The 19468-nt window shown below is 47.2% G+C and overlaps 2 protein-coding genes across 2 annotated transcripts in view; both read right to left on the bottom strand.

Moving 5' to 3' along the window:
* Positions 1–3739: 3739 nt before the first annotated feature.
* Positions 3740–6262, bottom strand: LOC142363398 (forkhead box protein D4-like). The gene is made up of 2 exons (XM_075437671.1): positions 5847–6262; positions 3740–3779 (listed from the first exon to the last, which is right to left on the bottom strand). The coding sequence occupies exons 1-2, from the start codon at positions 6260–6262 to the stop codon at positions 3740–3742; spliced, it is 456 nt and encodes a 151-aa protein (XP_075293786.1).
* A 1972-nt stretch (positions 6263–8234) lies between these two features.
* The window catches only part of TMEM201 (transmembrane protein 201), a 30443-nt gene continuing 19209 nt past the window's right edge, over positions 8235–19468 (bottom strand). The window contains exons 7-11 of the mRNA XM_075437177.1: positions 16354–16571; positions 14685–14756; positions 13533–13823; positions 12901–13032; positions 8235–12494 (exon numbers count right to left, since the gene is read on the bottom strand). Coding sequence (XP_075293292.1) covers positions 12397–12494; positions 12901–13032; positions 13533–13823; positions 14685–14756; positions 16354–16571 — 811 coding nt within the window. The 3' untranslated portion in view covers positions 8235–12396. The remainder of the gene's footprint in view (positions 12495–12900; positions 13033–13532; positions 13824–14684; positions 14757–16353; positions 16572–19468) is intronic.

Below are 19468 nucleotides of genomic sequence, written 5' to 3'. Positions count from 1 at the left end.
CAGCTTCGTTTTCCAGAGGGGCTGGAGATGCAGAGGCCTCTCCCCGAAAGGCCCATTTCAGCCTCACCAACGCCGAGCCGCACTGCTGGCACGCTGGCCTCGGCACCCCATCTAGTGGCAATCGCAAAGGGAAAAGCTGCGGAACCAAGAAAGTGCTGGCAAATAAATCCCTGTGTACCGATGTACACAGGCTGCTAAAACTAGTGAAGGACCAACAGGACACACACGAACCCACTGGAGAGAGAAGACAAAGCTCTTTACTCTTCTGTGTGTCCTCAAAAGTTCATAGACCTGTACATTTTTTAAGAGCGATGAAAAACAAGAGCTGAACCAATGTAAAATTCCTGCATCTATAATTCTCTTGTATAATCTGACAACATTATCAGTATTTTGTGCTGCACAGAATTCCTGTGTCCACTGATTCACAGTGTTCATCTTAAAAGAGGATTTAACTGGAAACACGAGACCACTGTCCTATGCTCTGCCCGATATATCGCATTCTGTTTCACCGCCTCCAACGCCTTTCGGCGTTTCATGCACCACATGCAACTCGCTATCCACGGCACACAGGCACCAGCACACCACGGAACTTATTTAGGCTGCCTTATGATTCCACAGCACAGCTACTGCGCAGCCAGAGCCTCACAGATACAACGAAGCTTATAGCAGCTCTACCCTGAAGAAAGGGAGAGTGGAAGCAACATCATCTGTTTCTCTGTAAAGTTGCAGGAGCAACCAGTAGGTGTATATAGCCACATATATTCACACAAACAGTGGAGAAATGAATACACCAGGCATTGGACAGGAATAATCATTTCTTTACCGTACACTGCCACTCTCCCTTCAGACCCTTGCCACTTAATCCTAAGAAATCCATCTTTCCAACAAGAAGCAGCGCTCAAAGACCAGGAAAGAAAAATTATTTTAGAACTTGGCAGTCCAGTCTCTAATTCACAGTATTGTCTTTCAGGATATAGTCGCATTCATCTCTCTTTCCTGTTCTTCAGATACCTAAGGTATAAACAGAGCTCTTGGCATGTATTTGTCATTATATAAAGCTTGAAATGTCATTTCTAGTGTGTCTACTGCAGTTGTTGAATAAAACAGAAACTTACATACCGACCACACTTTCTTTTTCCAGACAATAAACATTTTTGGGCAGAAATGCCAGGGCCTGAATGCTGTAGCTGTGAAGACTATTACACAGAAGGCTGTTGGCAAACCGCAGTCATAATTAAATACATCCAGAAAAGTTAAAAACTAGAACTGCTTCAGGAAATCTTGAAGACTTAAAAAAACCCAACGAAACAAAAATACACCACCCCCAAACACCAAGAACACCTCCCTCCCCCAACCCCCTTAAAAGCCAAAGTTAATTGGGAAGATAACTTCTTTACTCAGAGAATCACACACAGAGATGAAGGATAAGACCGGCTTTGAAGGATTTCAGACATACAAGAGAACTTCCAGCTAGTAAATCGGCAAAGACAGGGGCTTAACAATACATTTGCTGTTCCCAAATTTAAACGCAACTGCAAAGTCCAAACTGAAACACTTCTAAATGCTCGATACTCAAAAACCTTGGGAGTATCGTGTCCAGGACCCAAACTCACTAGATAGTTTTGAAAGCATCGGACCAGATGTACCTAATAATTTCCATGGTGCTCACCATCTCCTGTGGGAGAAGGACGCCTCAGACATTAGAGTCACAAACTCATCTGAAAATTAGAACCACCACCAAAAAACCCCACAAAACCCAACAATAAAGTCCACTTCTGAGTGCGACACGTCTACTTCTTGCTACTTGCAGGATTACACCAGACGGACAACACGCGCGGTAAAGCGCTTGCTTAGTTAGTTGGTGTAAATGGTTGCAAATATAACCCCTCCTTTGCTCTGCCTCTCTCGGCTGGGTCCCGGCCCAGGACTGAAGCCTGTAGCTGCTACCACAACACCCACCGAGTAGAAACGAGCAGCAAACACCTCCCTTCGAACCCACGCAAAGCCAGCGCTGCTGAGGGCCTTAAGGGCCACGGGCACACAGCCTCCCAGAAAACCACCTGGACTGTTTGGCCTACAAAATTCACTTCGTACACTGCTTATAATCTCTTATTTTCAAGGGCAATAATGGGGGCAGGAGTGAACCTTACTTAAGGGCACACAAAAGCAGCCTTATCTATGCTTTTGGTTGGAGTAAGCACAAGACAGCACCCAGAATGAGGGAGGCAGAGAGCCCCCCCTGCACGACCCCATGTGAGGGTGCCAAGCCATCAAATAGATCATTAGGGAAGTCAGAAATGGCCAGCACTTACCCCGGTCCATCCCCTGCCAGCAACAGCTGGGGTCGCAGGCAGCTTTGCTCCAAAAGCAATCCCTGGTCCAGGACTGGTTTCCACACAGAGGTACGCACCCCGCAGAAACCGAGAGGTTGTGGGGAGCCATGTCGCAGGCGAGCATGGGTCTGCAGCACAGGGAGAACCTCTCAATCCCACCACGGCTCACCCAGACTCATCGAGACCAGCGCTGCCGCTGGCAAAGAAGCTTCTGGCTCTCGTCAGCCCAGACAAGCTGCAGCTGCATCTGCTGCCAGGTGCCTGAGGCCCTGTACCCCCCAGCTGACCCTTGAGCTTCCCTAACCTTAACTGGTCCTTCAGGAACTGGAGTAGCTGTTGCCCCTCTCCAAGAGAGGGTATTCCACGTAAAAAACAGAGAAGCCTTCTCCAAAAGCCTCCTCTTGGGCCCCAGCTTTGCAGCCTGCGCTGGGCATGAATTGCAGCTTTCACTGCATCCGTGCAGGAGGGCACAATTAGCATAATTCAGATGACCCAGGCTGGGACCCAGAGACCCTGCTGAGAGCCTGCAGGCCACAGGTGACAGAAAACCAGTAAGAAGCACCAAGAGCAGCGTACAGACATCCTTACGCACATAACCAGCCTCCTGCAGCACTCACCACCTCCCCAGAGCAACTGGGATGGATTGAGCCCAACTCTGGGCAAAATCAAGGGCAGCTGGGATGGGGAAGGAGAAGTGTGGGTGTTTGGCTTCCACTGAGCCTGGGGAAGGGGGAGGAAAGCATCTCCCTAAGCGTACGATCATTTATGGGGTTTTTCCCAGTGCCTAAATCAGTGACCAGAAGTTGTACTAACCAGCAATAAATTCAATTATGTAAAAAAATCCCTGAGTCAACACTGTTCTGCCTGCAACAGGGCCACAGCCCACCACAGGATTTCTAAGGAGGCCCCAGGCACTGGACCTTTACCTGGGAAAGAGAAAATCAGAAAGTCCCGTTCTTCGTGGGGATGGGGTGGGATGGAGCCAGTGAGGAGCGTGCCTGTTCCAGTGGCACCACAGCTAAGGCCCTAGAGAAAACCCTGAGCAAGTCTCCTCCAAGACTTGATTTCCTTCTGCTCCTAGCTCTGGAGATCCACATATGAAAGTGCACCCACCCCCACAAAAACGCAGACACTTTCTACTCATAAGAGTAGAAAGAAGATGCTATCAGGGTCCAGGTCCATCTCAGTGACACTGGCTACACCATACTCTGAAAGCATGATGGCACAATTAATTTACACACAAGCAATTAATTTATGCCTGAAGGTACAATGAGTTCATGCATGAGCTAAAAGTTCATGCACGAGCATGCAACTGGTTCACGCATGAGGGCAAAATTAGTTTATGCATGAGCAAACAATTAATATCCGAGCAAACAATTAGTTAATGCATGGGTGCACAATAAATTTCACGTGTGACTGTGGACATTTGCACTCTTTACACAGTACCTACAAGGGAATAGGAAGAAGAAATATCAAAAGAAATACCAGGTCTATTTGTAGTAACACCAGCTATACCGTGCTCTGAAGGCAATTCTACTCTGACCAGAACGATGATCCAAGAAAAGAGATCGATCTGTTCTTTGCATGCACACCTCCATTCATTCTTTTAGAATAAAATGGGAGTCTTTTAGAAGTAAACAGTTACTACTCTTTCAACCTCCAAAGAGTAAGGTCTGCTTTACGGAAAAGGCAGTTCTCAGCTGAAACATCATCAGATTCAATAACCCGCGTATGGTGCTTAGCTGACAAAAGAACCTGTGAGAATCACACACAAAGCAACCCAGACTTTCAGACACTCTTCCTATTTTCATCCTTCTGTGTACAGCAGAGTTAACGGGAGTGCAGAGGTCAAACTCAATACCAAAAATTCAGCAGCTGCAGTTTCACATACGTGTATTGTTCACATATGCTCTAAACCACAGCAGGGACTTAAAAACTTGGGCAAAACAGAACTATACATTATTTAAAACAAAACCCCCAGAAGGACTTGTTTCAGTTACATACAGACTTACCACCAGCTTCAACAGGCAACAAGTCCTATGCACTTGCATTCCACCTTGGCCACAGAACTGATTTTATAACCAAAGTTCAAATACAGTTATTCAAAGTACAGCAAGCGGTTTAGTGTTCAAGATCACGAGGAGCTACGTGAAAAATGAGACCAACAGAAAACAAAAAGCAACCTGAATACTCATAAAACTGCAGCATCTTTAATACGTTGGCATTCTGTCAGAACAACCGTGAAGACGTTGCCGCAGCTAAATCCAACAGCATTTCCAGCATTGTTTGTATCATCTCGCTAGAATTTAAAGATGACATTCAGAATCACTTCATAAGTGTAAGAAATACAAAACTGGATTTAAGCTGCATCTTCTTTCAAAGATCATCCAGAAAGCGTCAAAATAGCTTCAGTACTTTCTGAAGCCACAACTCTTCGGAAGTGCTATTTATCAGATAAGTCATAAAATGTAACATACAACAGTATTTGAACTCTTCTCTCCCTTAAAACACAGTTCTTATTACAAGCATATTTTGTCTCTGAACCCTTACTCTGAGGGAAAAGCATGGAAACTACCTCCCTCTGAAATTAAAAGGGAAAAAGATCCCTGCATAGTAATTATAGCATCTTTTATAACAAACATGTTAACAAGGAACACATATAACAAGCATATATAACAAGCAACAATATAAAATGACCCTTTACTATATGAAAAATCCCATACAAATTCACTTTGAATACAAACCCACAACATTCCCAGTATTACTCCAAAGACCTTTGGGGTTTGCGTTTCGCTGTTGGGTTGGTTCCCCCCTTCCCCTTCCCAAACCGAAAAATACACATATTGCTTCTGCGTAAACCTTGAAAGAAAAGCTCCAAAATGAGCTTAAGGACACTTGAAAAAATAAATTTCGCTGCGCGAACCGAACCAAGTTCCACTCTGGGCAGGACGCGCACCGGCGGGGCTCCCGGCGCGCCGTGAGACAGGAGCAGGCAGCCGGCGGCGGGCAGCTCGCTGGGGCTCTGCGGCCTCGCCCGAAGGCTCCAACCACGGCACCGCGACTTCCCCCGGCCCCGGCCCAGCGGGGCAGCAGCGCGGCGGGGAGAAGCAGGGCGGCACATCCCGGTCAGCGCGGCGGGACCCTGGCGGGCCCGGCTTCCTCCGGGCGTCTCCCGCAGCTGAGCCCTCTCCAGCCGCTTATGCCGGGAGCCCCGCGGAGCAGCCCGGCTGGGGCTGGCCCGCTCCTGCGGCCGGGACCCCGCGTCAGAAGGCGGCGGGCAGCGCTGCCGCCGGGCCGCTTCCCCCCAGCCCTGGGTCGGCCGGGCGCGGAGCCGCCCGCACCCCGGCGGGCAGCGGCCAGGCCGGCGGCGGCCCCAGGAAGGCGGGCGGGCCCCAGGCGGACAGCGGCAGCGCCAGGGCGGCGCAGGGGCCGTGCGGGCAGCCGGGAAGCGGCGGCGGCGGCGGCGGCGGAGGAGGAGGCGGCGGCGGCGGAGGAGGAGGCGGCGGCGGCGGCCATGTCGCGGCGGGAGGCGGCGGGGCGGGCGTGGGCGGGCGGCGGGGCCGGCGGCGGCGGCGGTAGTCCCCCCCCGGGAACATGTCGTGGAAAGCGGGGTCCAGGGCCCAGTCTCCGCCGCGGCGAGGGGCCGGGGTGCCGGGGCGGCGGGGCAGGCGGCGGAAGCAGGGGTTGAGGCTGAGGTTGTGGCGGACGCTGTTCTGCCAGCCCTTGGGGCCGGCGCGGTAGTAGGGGAAGCGCCCGGCGATGTAGGCATAGATGCCGCTGAGGGGGAGCCGCTGCTCGGGGCTGGCCCGGATGGCCATGGCGATCAGAGCCACGTACGAGTAGGGCGGCTTCTCCGGCGCTTCCCCCGGGGCCGGGCTGAGCGGGCCGCCCGCCGCCGCCCGCCGCTCCCCAGGCTCCGCTTCCCCCATGGCACCGCGCTCCGGCCCCGCCGCTGCCCCCTCTAAACCCTGCGGCCCCCCCCCCCCCCAATCCCCCAGCTCCCCCCCGGGCTGTTTGGGGTCGCGGGAGGGTCGGGACGGCGCTTTCGGTTCGCAAACCCAAATACACCGAGGAGCGGGCAAAGTTCAGCGCCGAGCTGTAGCTTAACTGCAGTAAAAGCAGCCGCAAAGAGGGGCTTTTCCCGTTTCGGTGAGATTCGGGGCTCAGCCGCACACCTGGCAGCCGGGTGGCCCCCTCGCAGCCCCAGCCCCAGCCCCGCAGGCACCGGGGCTGCGGGGGACCGAGGCTCGGCTGTTGGCCCAACGCTTCGAATGCATCCGTCCGTAAAGAACTATCGGGGGGGACGGAGCCAGTGATCTAAAGCACGTATCCTTGTCGGAAAACCGTTTCTCTGATTGCCCTTCATTAATTAAAAAACACTCCTCAAACCCAACAACAACCTTTAACTAAAAAAAAAAAAAAATCACGACTCGCTAGTCTGGAAGGCATCAGCTCCTCTTTTTTTCTGAAAGTCCTACAGAGCCCAGAAACAGAAGGAAAACATCGAGGGCTCAGGCTGCTGTTCTCCGTTTGCAGAAAGCACCAACAGCAGCTCCATAGCGGTGGGTTAAACACGGCTGTCGTGCCTCATATTTTAAAAATACTGTACAGGCCGTTGAATACAAAACTTTGACTGGGCTAGATGGAAATATTTAAAGTGTTAAGAATGAAACACCCCTACTGGTTACAACAAATCCCCCGACAGCAGAAGGAAGCTCCCCGATGGAGCAAGACCCACCTGCATGACCAGAGTTTAGTTCTTTTTCTGCTAGCACTGTGTGATGGAGAAGAAAGTAAATGGAACACCACCGTTGCAAATAAAAACAGACTGCAGAACTAAACAGGTCTCTGACTGAAAGAAGAGGGGGAGAAAGGAAGAGTGTCTGAGAAGGGCATCCCCTCCTGCATAGCGATACGCAGAACCTCTCCAGGTATTTAAAGGTAAGACAGAATACGTTGGCAGGTCTTAAAACAAATCAGCAGCACATTTTAACAAAGTAAAACATGAGTCATAAAGTATAAATGCAGGAAAACTACAGCCTTTGAAGCCTGTGCTTAGAAAGCCTATGTCTAAAAGCTTATGCTGCCAGTCTCTTAATTTACGTTACAAAATAAAAACATAAAGAGTATAACACATACAAGCAATATCTTAGAAAGACTCTCATCCCCCATCTCAGAGGAAAAAAATCCCTTAGGTGCCAAAAGAACGCAACTCGTAAGGTGTGCATCTAACTGGGCCACTCTGACACTCTGTGGATGCGCATCTTGGGGCGAATTCTGGGGCTTCACTGAACATCCCTTACATGTGCACAGTCCTCACTCATCTAAATAACCCTCTTGGCTTTCTTGCTGACATCTGCATGTTTGGAAGATGACTGGATCAGGACCAAAGCCTTCAGCACCTGCCTTACACCCCTCCTCCCTGCCTTCCAAAGTACTGAAAATCCAGACAAAATGAAATCGTGCTGGTGTTACCATGCGATGTTACAGTCATAAGCTGGGGTCAGGGCTCCAACCAAACAGGTGCGTGAACAACAGTCCCTATTCTACAGGAGTCCAAGACAGCAGGGTCTCTGTGGGGGTGCAGGTGCATCCCAGGAGAAGTTCAGAACATCAGTTAATGGCAGGAGATGACTTCCCTTTTAACTGATGGAAAGCCTTCAAAGCATAACAATGTACTTCCCCTTCCATTTTCAAATCATGGCCATGAGCTCTCCTTGCTTTGGGGAAGCTCACAGAGCTTTGCGCTTTCTCTTAGTTCTTGCTAGTTTTAAAAGGGTGAAGAGATCGAAGTTAATTTGACCAGACACACACACAAGCACAAACACCATCTCTCCTTTCCCCCAGAAATATTCAGCTCCCCAAGGAACAGAATCACACTAAGGCGAAAACTTATCCGTTTTTATTTTTTAAAGAAAAATATTCCTCTTTAAACACAAAGCATAAACTAAACACCTCTGAGGAGCAGCTGCTCCTCCCTTGGAGCGCATTTAACTAAACTGTACAATGTCAGAGCTCCCCAAACAAGTATACACACATGACATACAGTATTTCTTTCACAGGAAATAAGGTTTAGGACTCAAAATTCTCCTCCCCACCCTCTCTAGACACCCACTCCATCCAAAAGTACTCTGTGCCTTACTCCCACCACAGTACACAGTGATGATAATTTCTGGATGCAATGCATATTAAAAAAGAAAAAAAAAAGATTAAGTATAGACCAAATTGGCCCTTTCGAGCCTTCTAACAAACGTCTGTGAGAGAGGTTAAGACCATAGTTATTTCCAGGAATGGTGCTTGGAAGAACAAAAAATTACAGCAGCATCCACAGGCAACACAAGCCCTTGATTCCAGCTGCCCTGTTTTAAGGAACCCAGTCAGTTCCTCAGTGTTTTACAGATGTTCCCATCACCCAAGAGGGAGTGGGAACAGAACATTCACAGGACAAATTTGTTGCTTGAGCAGACAGCCTAAAATTCAGTGAATATGGCCTACGTATGCCAGCGATTAGGGTTTTTTCCACATTGCCACAGCGACCAATTTCATGTCTTAAGATTTTATGTAAAAAGATATGATGACCTACAGAAACCAGCAACTCGTTCTACCAATTCTCTCTATCCCATCAAATAAATAAGCGCATAATATTTGTCACATCTGCCAAACTACCCAGATGTCAGAACTGGAACCAGACTCCAGAATCCAAATTATTACTAATTCAGAACGGCAAAATCATCAAAAGTCTCTGCAAGGTTTCAGAACGTGCCTAACAACTCGTATCCAAAAGAAAAAGTACCTGGGCATTTTCAAGGGAAGGTAGGTAATGGAAAAGGTCTGGAAATGGAGCTCATTTATATCCTACCTGATCGTTAATTGTTGGTATTATTAAGTAATGCTCAAATCTTTATCAGACCATTTTGTAAAGATCTTTTCCATTCCATACACTCCAGCAGTTTTTACAGTAGGAAAAAATATTAGAAAAATAAAGTCTCTCCCCTGAACAACACTGTATGAAGATCATCAGTCACATAGATTTTTACAGGGGGACCAGATAATCTTTTGTTTCCTCCAAACCAGCCTCATACAGAAAACAGCAGCAAGATAGACACAGTATCTAAGAGCTAGATTAAGGCCAACAACAGAGACAAACGTGGGCTCAGATCTTTTGAAACGAAGAAACCCTCCAAATGTTTTTATACATATGCATGCACACACACACGTATACTCGTGTGTACTATCCAAGCGAAGGCTTCACAACTTGTGAAAGCACCACTGGAGAGTGTTCTAGCACCAGAATGAAAAAGTTTGTTGTCTTCCCTCTTCAGCAATAAAAACCAAAGTTTTTACATTGCTTTGGACAAGATCACCAAATACCCGCCCAAGAACAGTTTCAGTGAGCAGATTTGGAAGTGCAGTGAGAGGTTAAACTGTTCCTGTTCCGGAATACGGGCAAGAAGAGGTGCGTTGAGAGGCTGCAGCTCCTTGGTTGCTGGAAAGGAGGAGAAAATTTGTATTGCAATCTGGTAGAGAGAGAGAGAGATCAACTTGGGCTCCAGGTGAGTGTGATGGTAAAACTCAGTGCAGACTGGGAGGTGAAAGTGGCAAGTTTGCATACATGAAGTCACAGTGCACATCTGTAGGTGTAATAACAAGCAAAGCCACAGTATTGTCTGGCAGGCTTGTCTCTGCATAGGAGGCCCCTGGGTATGCTGGAAGTCAGGACAAGGATCCGTGAGTGGGATGTCACACACTGCACCAGGACATCATCAAACAGCAGAGGTCTAAGCAGAAGCTTGTAAAGTTGGTCTGCTAGCATCTTGCCTATACACACAATCAAGTGAGCCTTGCAGAAGTCTACAAAAGGGACAAAAATCTCTTAACAGCAAGGTTACGGGTCTGGTTTGGTGACAAGCAACAATTTGTGCAAGTTGCGAAAGAATTAATCGTCAACCTCCAGCACCCTTTCCTGCTGCAGGTCTCTATCCTGGATCCAGGCCTTTGTACAGGAGGTGCCAGCTTGTGCAGCCCCTGACCAACACTCTGAAGAGGCTGAGAGCAAGCTGCACAGCCAGGAATGACATCTCCACAGCCCCTCAGATCAGCACGTGTGGACAGAGGCCTGTCCTCTGCCTGTGAGCCATGAGCAGGCTTTGCTAACAAGGGAGGATGGGGAGGAGCGGCTGGAAGTGGGCTGCTAAAACAACGCAGGAGGAAATGAAAGAGACAAAGACAGGCTTCATTTTTCAGTGCTTGAACCACCAGCAGTAAAGCCCCATTTACTCTGTCATATAGCATGCTGATTAGAGTCTGGCTATCACTCGCACGATGTACTAAATGAGGCTCTGTAGGAACTCAATTAAAACATGCAAGAAAAAAAATGAAGCGAAAGGAAGGGTGATCATCACTCTGACGTGTGAATTTCAGGTTCGGAGCAGAGAATTGTCAGCAGAGGCACGCTTTGTTTCTGTGCACATGCAAGAGTACAATAGAGGGAACAGCAGCAGAACTGAAAGGGAAGAAAAGACACAGTAAGCGTAACACTAATTCAAGATGCAAAGACAGGACAGTGGGGTGAGGGAAAGAGAAAGGCAGTTTGAGGTAAAGGAGCCCAAAGGAAGAGACAATAGAAAAACTCTTAATAGAGTCAGTCCTGCTCCAGGAAACACATAGCTAATGTCAGCTGGCTCTCTTTGCCCCAGGTATCCTTGAACACATTGGTAAAACTCTCTGCACTTGAGATTTAAAAATCAAAACATAAAGATTTTTTTTTTCCTAAGATGTACTGAATGATTTTGAGTATTCAGCACAATACCGTAAATGGCCCCTGAATTCTAAGCAATGCTGAAGACTGACCTGAAAGCAGAAGTGCCCAAATTGTAAACTGCTTTTGAAAATCTAGGGCTACTTCCTTTGGGTTAGAAAAGAAGAATCAGAAGGCTGAACTGTCCAGAAGCAGGTCTGGTATTTCTCACTGAGAGCACGCTGGCATTTAACTCAGCAAGAAATATCTTAAATGGTTACTTAGCAAATCCCAGTATCAGACTGAGGGGTCAGGTTTCTGGATAAATGTATACAATCAGACAGGTCCTCACGTATCTTCCAATAGAACAGATTTGTGAGATTTACTGCAAGAATAAGCTATGCCAGCTGCTGCTTCAGTGAAAACACCAGCAGTCAGAGTTGCGAGCTGAAGCCCTTTGACTATGGTGCAAATCACATAGGGATCCTCTCTTATTACAGAATTAATTGTAGCAGAATTAATGCCTCCTAGGTAAAGCAAAGCGCAGGCTTCCTCCTTCTACAGCAAGCTAGGAAAGGATGTCTGTCTGGGGTTTGTGCACACCTACAGTCCAACAGCGCTGGTTGGAGGTATGGACAGGCAGCAGTTTCTGAGAACCAGCAGGACCAGAATGGCAACTGGTGAAAGTGGCCTCAGGGCACAGCCCAGGTGGAAGCACATGGACATGTAAGATGCAACAATATGACAGAGCAGCCAAGGTCACCCATACGCTTAGGCAAGCTTAAGGCAACTAAAGAAAATTCACTGATAATTTAGAGGACAGAGCCAAAGGGAAGAGAGAAGAGGAACCACTGGCAATGCTGTTACAGTAGCCAAAGCCCAGCACCAGCTACTAAGCCATTCCTCTTCTCCAGCCCATTTGTTCTGATTCTCCTCATTTTACCAGCACCATCAGCATGAGGTTAATATGTCAGAAAGAAGAGTTGGGGATAGGTTCCTAAAAACGTAGCTTACACATTTCCAGGCTCATGCCTTAGGTCTAGTTCCTTTGAAAGAAAGTGCATGGGCCATTTGACTGGCCTCTTGCTTTGAAGAATTTGCTGGGAATTCTGCCTGCCACCTCCAGAGACAATCCTGTGATATGTTCTATCTGGAAGTGGCGGCAGCAGCTACCTGGCTTCCTTGTCATGACAGTTCAGCATACAGTAGTTTTTTTAAAAACAGCATGCACCAGTGGCACGGCCATTAGACATGAAGCCGTGGTTGAATTCTTCTTGTCTCCTCAGAAGCAGGTGGAACCAGAAAGAAACGGAGTGTTGGCACAAATCAACGCAGGCTCCGGTAGACATAGGCTGATGTGAAGATAGCATTGAGAGTCAGACTCACGGCTAGCAGACCTCGGAGAGCAGAGTTACCAAAATGACCTTGGTGAAAGAGGACAACACAAATCAAAAAAGGGAATAGTAGAAAGAGATATTAAAGAATCGATGAGATAAATAACACTGAACATATGTTGTGTTCTTTCTCTCTCTTTGCCCAGCATTTTCACCACAAGCAGAAATCAATGAAGCACTTTTCCTGTCAGCAAAGATTCCACTGCTCTCTCTGGTTCTATTCTCATCTCATCGCTCTTCTCAACACCCACACCCCCACCCATTTCCTTCTGTCTAGTTCAGCACTCTGTGACTTTGGACTGTCTGAAAAATACACTCTGTATTCTTCAGACAGTCCAAAGAACAGGAACAGCCTTATTAAGGTTAAGGAAAGATCTCAGTTACCCTCACAGAAACGCTCACACATATATGAAGCACTTGCACAACTTGCACCTACCTCTCCAGCCTGCCAAATCTTCCCCTTTGGAAGTTGTGTCTACCACACACATAGATGAGCGTGATGAGTGATCCTCCTTTTTGATGGAATTATCACTGCAGATACTCCCTCCTTCCACAGCAGATCTCATATCTGCAAGGAGAAAAAGATACGAAAATTCAGCAAGCACCAGTGGAAGCCAAAAGTAGCAGAAGTTACCAGACGAAAGCTAGACATGAGTAATGAATGGTTGCCTGGTAAAATCACGAAAGGATTGAGGACAGGAGCTGGAAACAAAAGGCAAATTTCACTGCTGCGCAGCAGAAGTTGTCTGCATGTTTGTCCCGTACATCGTCCATATCAGCACTGCCACACCCGTGGCTAAAAGAGTTATCTAAACAAGGGAGGAGTTGGTGGTAGTAGTGTCCCTGGGCCACCACTAAGTGAGAAAACAACATCTCTTTTGGCAGACAAGAGGCTCTCCAGGCCAGTGGATTCTTAAGGGAGCTTTGGTAGCCTAACAGTCATCACCATCTGGGTTTTTCCTGAAGGCTTCCCATCTATTGTGTGGCCTAGATGATGTATGGCTTTGATTGCAAGCCAGCTCCTTCCCAGAAATGCATTTCCAGGAGCGCAGCAGGCTGCCAGCATACCATGCATTCCCCGCTCGCTGAGGTTCTTCTTTGGAAAGGAGGACAACTCGGTAGCAAAGATGTTGCTGTCTGAGGGGGTGTGCTCCTCCGAGCTGGCTGGGGTGAGCAGGACCTCATTCTGAGACGGGAACAGCAGCAGCTTCTGTCCTTTCAGGTTCAGGCGGGCAGGGCTGATGAGCGGCCGGCGGTACCGCAGGGAACTGGAGCTGGAATTCACAGAGCCAGCCACCGACGGTGCTGGAGAGGGGATGTGGGAGGGAGCACAGCTGCCTGACAGCAAGGAAAAGTGCTCTGAAATGGAAACATCCCCAAAGAGAAAATAATGAGATCATAATCCCCATACAAGAGGCACAGTTTTCTTTAACAATTCTACAAGAAAAGAGAACGGGAGTTGCAATCGTCCAACTAATCTTGTACTAAAATGCTTTATTCATTCCAGTTCCCACACTGCAAAACATGGAGAAATTCCACACGCGCTTTGGCACACTCGGGAATGACTTCGACTAGAGATGGGTTTATCAGGAGCCGGCTGAGCTTTCTCTCTGCTCAGTTGTGTCCATTCAGGAGAGCCTGCACTACACAGGCTCTTTGCAGGCAAATTAACCATTCTGGCGTGTCCTTTAAAGGCTGTTGGGAAAGGGTATCAGGATGCGAGGAGGTCTGCACAAGGGTATTAGCCTGGCTGTGGCTGCCTGTCCAGCAGCAAACCCTCAGGCAGCACAAACAGCCCAAGGATCCATGTGGGGTCAGGAGGGCAACAGACAGGTCACTGGGGGACACCAGAGTGAAAGGGCAGACAGACAGGGTAGCCAAATTAGCAATTCCTTGGGCTGGGGAAGGAAAGGGAACTAAAAGAGCTGCCCTAGGAACAGTGTAAAGTCTCCTATCAAAGCCATCTCAGCTCAGCTGTAGAGCAGGGAAGTGATCCTTGCTTTGTCTCACTGATTTCACTGCAAGCTCTCCAGGAAGAAGGACATCCAACACATATAGCACCTTATTTTAACGCAATCCCACTCTTAGCTGGAACTCTCTCTGCAGCATTTCTGACAGCAAAACTGATATTTTCACTGGGATGTGAGCAGGGAGGGAAGAATTAAACGTGGGATCATGTGTTTCAACCTACTCACTGCCCTGGAAGGCCTAGTGCATTACCTGATGTAGGAGATTCCTTGGACTGAGATGACTGCGAGGCTGGTCGACTCCCGCTGAACAGGTAGCCAGAATCTAAAAAGCCAAAATGAAACAGTTTGAACCCAGCTGGCTCAGCTGCTGGAGGTCTGTCCTTCAGAAATGTAACTGCATCATCTTGTCATCAATCTCAGAAGGGGACGGGTGATAAATGTAGGCAGGAAAAATGTCCCTGTTTTCCTGGGCAGGCTATAAGCCAGCATCAGAATAATCCACGTTTCCCAGCTGCAGCAGAACAGATCTGTACAGCAGGCGCCAAAAACAACCCCGTGACTGTATAACAGCCTGGCTTGCCTCTACTTTAAAAGGAAGAACGTAAAGATATGGTTGTACCCTTTTCTCATGCAAAGAGTGTGAAGGGTAGATCATAAGGTGAGATGAATTCCCATCTAGCTGTCAGGCACAGTAGCCATAATAATGAGGCAGGAGAAAAAAAAAAGAAAGAAAAGTATTTAAGTCAGGAAAAAGAAGTGCTACAAATCAAACCTCAGAGCTTAAGGCACTTGATTTACATCATTATAGGCAAACAGTTTTGGAAGTTGAAAACCTTGCTGTTCGCAAAAAATATTCAGCCCCGACAGCACGCTCTCGCCAGTCCGTCTGGCTTTGCACCTTGGGAAAAGAAAGCCCAGTCCTCACGAGGGTGGTTTAGTGTGCAGGGGGAATCCCAGCCATCCGCTGCGTTTGCACTTTGGCAACTAGGAAGGCAAGGGCTGTGCCAAGAGCTGCCACGCTGCTGAAAGGTTTGCACGGCTGCTCTTTCTCTTGCTCTTAGCGGATCTGGCAAAACTGCTGGCAGTGCAAGATAGAGAAATGTCGAATGAACTAAAAATTCCCTGCAAGACTGCTCTCTTTGCTGCAGTGCTATCCTAGAAACTCCCACGCTTTGTCCTCTGACAATCAGTCCTCTGGTAATCAGTTAGTGACACAGGAAAACTTAGTTTTCCTTGGATAGAGAACAGCATTTGAACGTTATTTCCCATCTGTTAGTTTCAAGCACAGCAACACTGAGTTTAATGAGTTACTGAGAGAGTCCTTCCTGAAACCTATCAATCTTCCATAGATCGCACAGAGCCCTTAAAAACAAGGGGAAATGAGGTCTCTAAAGCAGCTTCAATAGTTGTGCTAATGCATATCAAACCCAGACTTTGGGAAGAGCCTGCCTTCAGCTCTGCTCCCTTCAGCTGTAGCGCAAAAAGCAAACTACACAAAGCAGCTAGAAGGGAGGGAGCAATCGCTCTTGACAGACGAGTTATCCTAACGCTCCCAATCACTGCCAAAAACTGCTCTTCTCCATTCCCAGGTCTAACTGCTTCTGTCTCTCTCCCACACATAGCCTTGTTGCTTGTGCCGTACTGCCACGAATGCCTGGAGGAACCTCTGGATTTCAGTAAACCCACAGCAGGCAAGCACTCCGTGAGACTTTTTGTTTCACCAAGATGGCAATGGTATGCTGCGTAATTTCTTAATGCCAAAAAACAAATTAGCAACACTGGACATGCCTGTTTAGGGATAAGCAATCCCTAAACAGGACTGTAACATGTGGATACCTCACAACCCATTGCCCTCTGAAGCTTTGTACCACTCCACTGTCATTTCCACGGGACCAGAAAGTTTCAGGCTCACCACTTACCTGCCCTAGCCAAGGAGGGGATGGTGCCCAGCGAGAGTGCCCTGTTGAGACGACCGGGAAGAGAGGAAGAGGAAGTTCTGCGTGGAGACCTGAAGAGCTGTTGGTTTGTCAGCTGGAGAATATTGGGTGGTGTTGGGACAAAGAGAGACGTAGCAGGGGAAGCGAAGCCAGTCCCAGTGCCGCTGGGAAAGAGGGTAATCGAATCCCCAGAAAGGTACCTGCAAATGACACACATGGCAGACATTTAGCAACAAGTACATTCCAGTGACTCCCTCTCTCAGCTGTACTTCTTGCATGAACATTTGCTTTCTCATTAGGTTTGTGCTAATTTTTCAGTGCAAGAGTGCAAGATGCAGAACGCTTAAGAGTTTACAGGAATGTTCCTACACTTTTGAAACTGGGGAGGTAAGAACTGCTCAACCTTACTTAAATTATCGTGCACCAACCTGTCCCTGTAGACTCACTACCCTTATTCTGCAGATGGGAAAGAGAAGCAAAAAGCAGCTAAGCGACTTGTCAAGGGTCACATAAAAATCCTGTGCAGAGACACAAACCTGGGTTCTCCAGTCCTAAATTTAGGCCTAACCCATTACATTTTCTTTTCTCTGCATATCATAATTAACCACAAATATGTACTAGCATAGCCACTCATAGGGAACTGTGTTCCTGTAGCATACACTGTGTCTTGCTTCTAGCACATAAAAAACAATCTCTATCATAGTGCCTGTAAAAAAATTGAATTGGCAATAATAATGGCAATCGTGTTTCTAGCTCTGCGAGTTGTTTTCAGTGGGTTCTTTCCAAGTGAAAGAGGGGAGCTGCAGAACAGTATATCCAACTTGAGAACACAAGACCAGAGATAACAGACAAAACATACTAAGGGCACCTGTACCCGTTAGCTTGATTTTTAAGTGCTACAGACAAACTGACTTCTATTCCACCGGTAAAATAATTGTGTAAGAGGACTTGGCATTTCAAACAGTTTTTGCAGCTAGCACTGCCATAGTATTTCACACTCAGTCACTATATACAAACAAACTATGCAATTAATTTCTGATATCCCCATTTCATCACCAACCTTTGCAGCAGTTTAAAATTTAAGAATCAACTTAAACTGAACAATTTGTAAAAATTTTACTATTTTTACCTTCTTTCTATTCCTCCTTGCAGTCACACACTGATCTTAGTCTACGTGTACAGTTTAGTTGACTGCATTGCATCAGAAATGAGGAGTCAGCTTTGGAGTCTCACTGGTGTCCTCACACCACAAAAATGAGCATTCTAAGAAGGTTGGAGTATTGAAAGTATAGGAATTTTGTAGTATTTTTAACAATTGAATAAAATACATGGAAGAAAATCTAGCATATGAACAACATCTCTCCAGGATCTCCTGTAAGATTTATGTTTAGTTAGAAACACGTAGTACTCCTGTCAAATAAGTCATGAGAAAGTACTAACAAAGTATGAAGTGTATATATTTTAAAATGGATATAACAGACTTTGCAGCATATAATCAAGCTGTAACATTTGGAGGATCAGTCACTTCTGATGAAAACACTGAGACAGATGAAAGCAGCAACATGGCTTTTCTTCTGTCAGAGGAAAGGCACTACTAAATCAGAGCGTGAAGGAATATAAGTGTCTTAATCTTGCACTGCGAGGCTATTTATGCATTTGCCATTCTGTCTTGGAGATTAAAGAGGTGATGCAGCAATATTACGCAGTGCTAGCATGTCCAGAAGAAGCAGTCTAGAGCTAAGATTACAACTGAAAATATCTTATAAAACTACTTATCTGCTAGTACGAGGCAGACATCAACAATCCCGACCAGCTTAATCAGGCTGAACAACAGCTGAGCCAACCAGCCTCCTGGTGCTTGCAAGCAGGACATGCCTTTAACAGTGACAAGGAACTCGTCAGTCTTGCAGCAGAAACTGCCCAACCTCTTCAGGTTCCAGAGGACCTGGGAAGGGTGTCATGCTTCGCAAACGTGCAGAGTCCTCCAGTGCACAGGCATGTACACATGTGCCCCACCACACACACAGATGTAAACAGCAGATGCACATGGCCATCTCAGCTTTGTGAGAGAAAACGAATGGGAAAGGAAATGAGAAGTGCAGCTCAGGACTATGATATGAATCATATCAGAAAGAGTGATACCTACCACTCACTGTGCCATGTCTGTGAAGGGCCAAACCAGAGCATTGTCTGTGAACAACATCGCTCTTTTTTCCTAACTTTGCACCTTTTGTATCTTTGGGCTAAAGGATCCAACTTTACACAGCTCCTTGCTGCTCTGCAAAACAGCTTATCTGGCTTATTGTGTTTTGGCAGTTTTTCACTTAATGGGCTGGAAGATATTACAATCATTTATCGCTTGTAAATCCAGTCTGTCTCCTGGGACCATAACTTTTTTAGGATCAGACTTCCATGGGCTCTGCCGCTCAACAGCCCCACTTCTTCTCAACCTCTCCAAGTCAGTGGAGTCAGATCCTCAGGGCAGCTGATGAATCATTTGTCTCGCACCATCCAGAAAAGGAATTTTTCTGGTTAGCAAAGAAGAGCTGAAGAATTTTAAGCATAGCATATTAATGCCTTGGGATTGAGTGCTGACCAAAGAATGGCTTAAATATTGATCTGCTCTGAACAAAGTAAATTCCTGCAACATGCGCAAAATCCTGTTCCTTTTCTACGCGCTCTTCTCTTTAGCGTCTGCCACTGCCATGTCAAGAGGGCTATACGCTGCTAAAAAGCAGGGGTGCTGTGATGGGAACGCGCTTCACGCCTGAGAACAGTCAGCTGAACTAAAACTTCTTTCAGAAGCAGATGAAAAAAGGTGAGGAGACCAAGAGGATCAGAAGGCAGGAAGCAGCCATGTCACAGCCCAGGAACGGAGCAGTGCAGCTCTGTCTTTGCAGACTACAGCAGTGCTTCAAGCCATTTGTGCAGGTGATAACAGTGGGTCTGGTAACAGTGAAAAAGTAACTAAAAAAAGAAGGAAAGAAAAAAAAAAAAAAAGAAAAAAAAGGCTCTGGAGTCAGACAGTTTGTGGAAATAGTCAGGGCCTGGAAGCCGTTTATTTCAGAACTTGGTATTGTGAACATCAAAAATTGGG

This window comes from Opisthocomus hoazin, chromosome 16 (genome assembly GCF_030867145.1).
Source record: "Opisthocomus hoazin isolate bOpiHoa1 chromosome 16, bOpiHoa1.hap1, whole genome shotgun sequence".
Classification (NCBI taxonomy): Eukaryota; Metazoa; Chordata; class Aves; order Opisthocomiformes; family Opisthocomidae; genus Opisthocomus; species Opisthocomus hoazin.
This window is presented reverse-complemented; position numbering and strand designations above follow the sequence as displayed.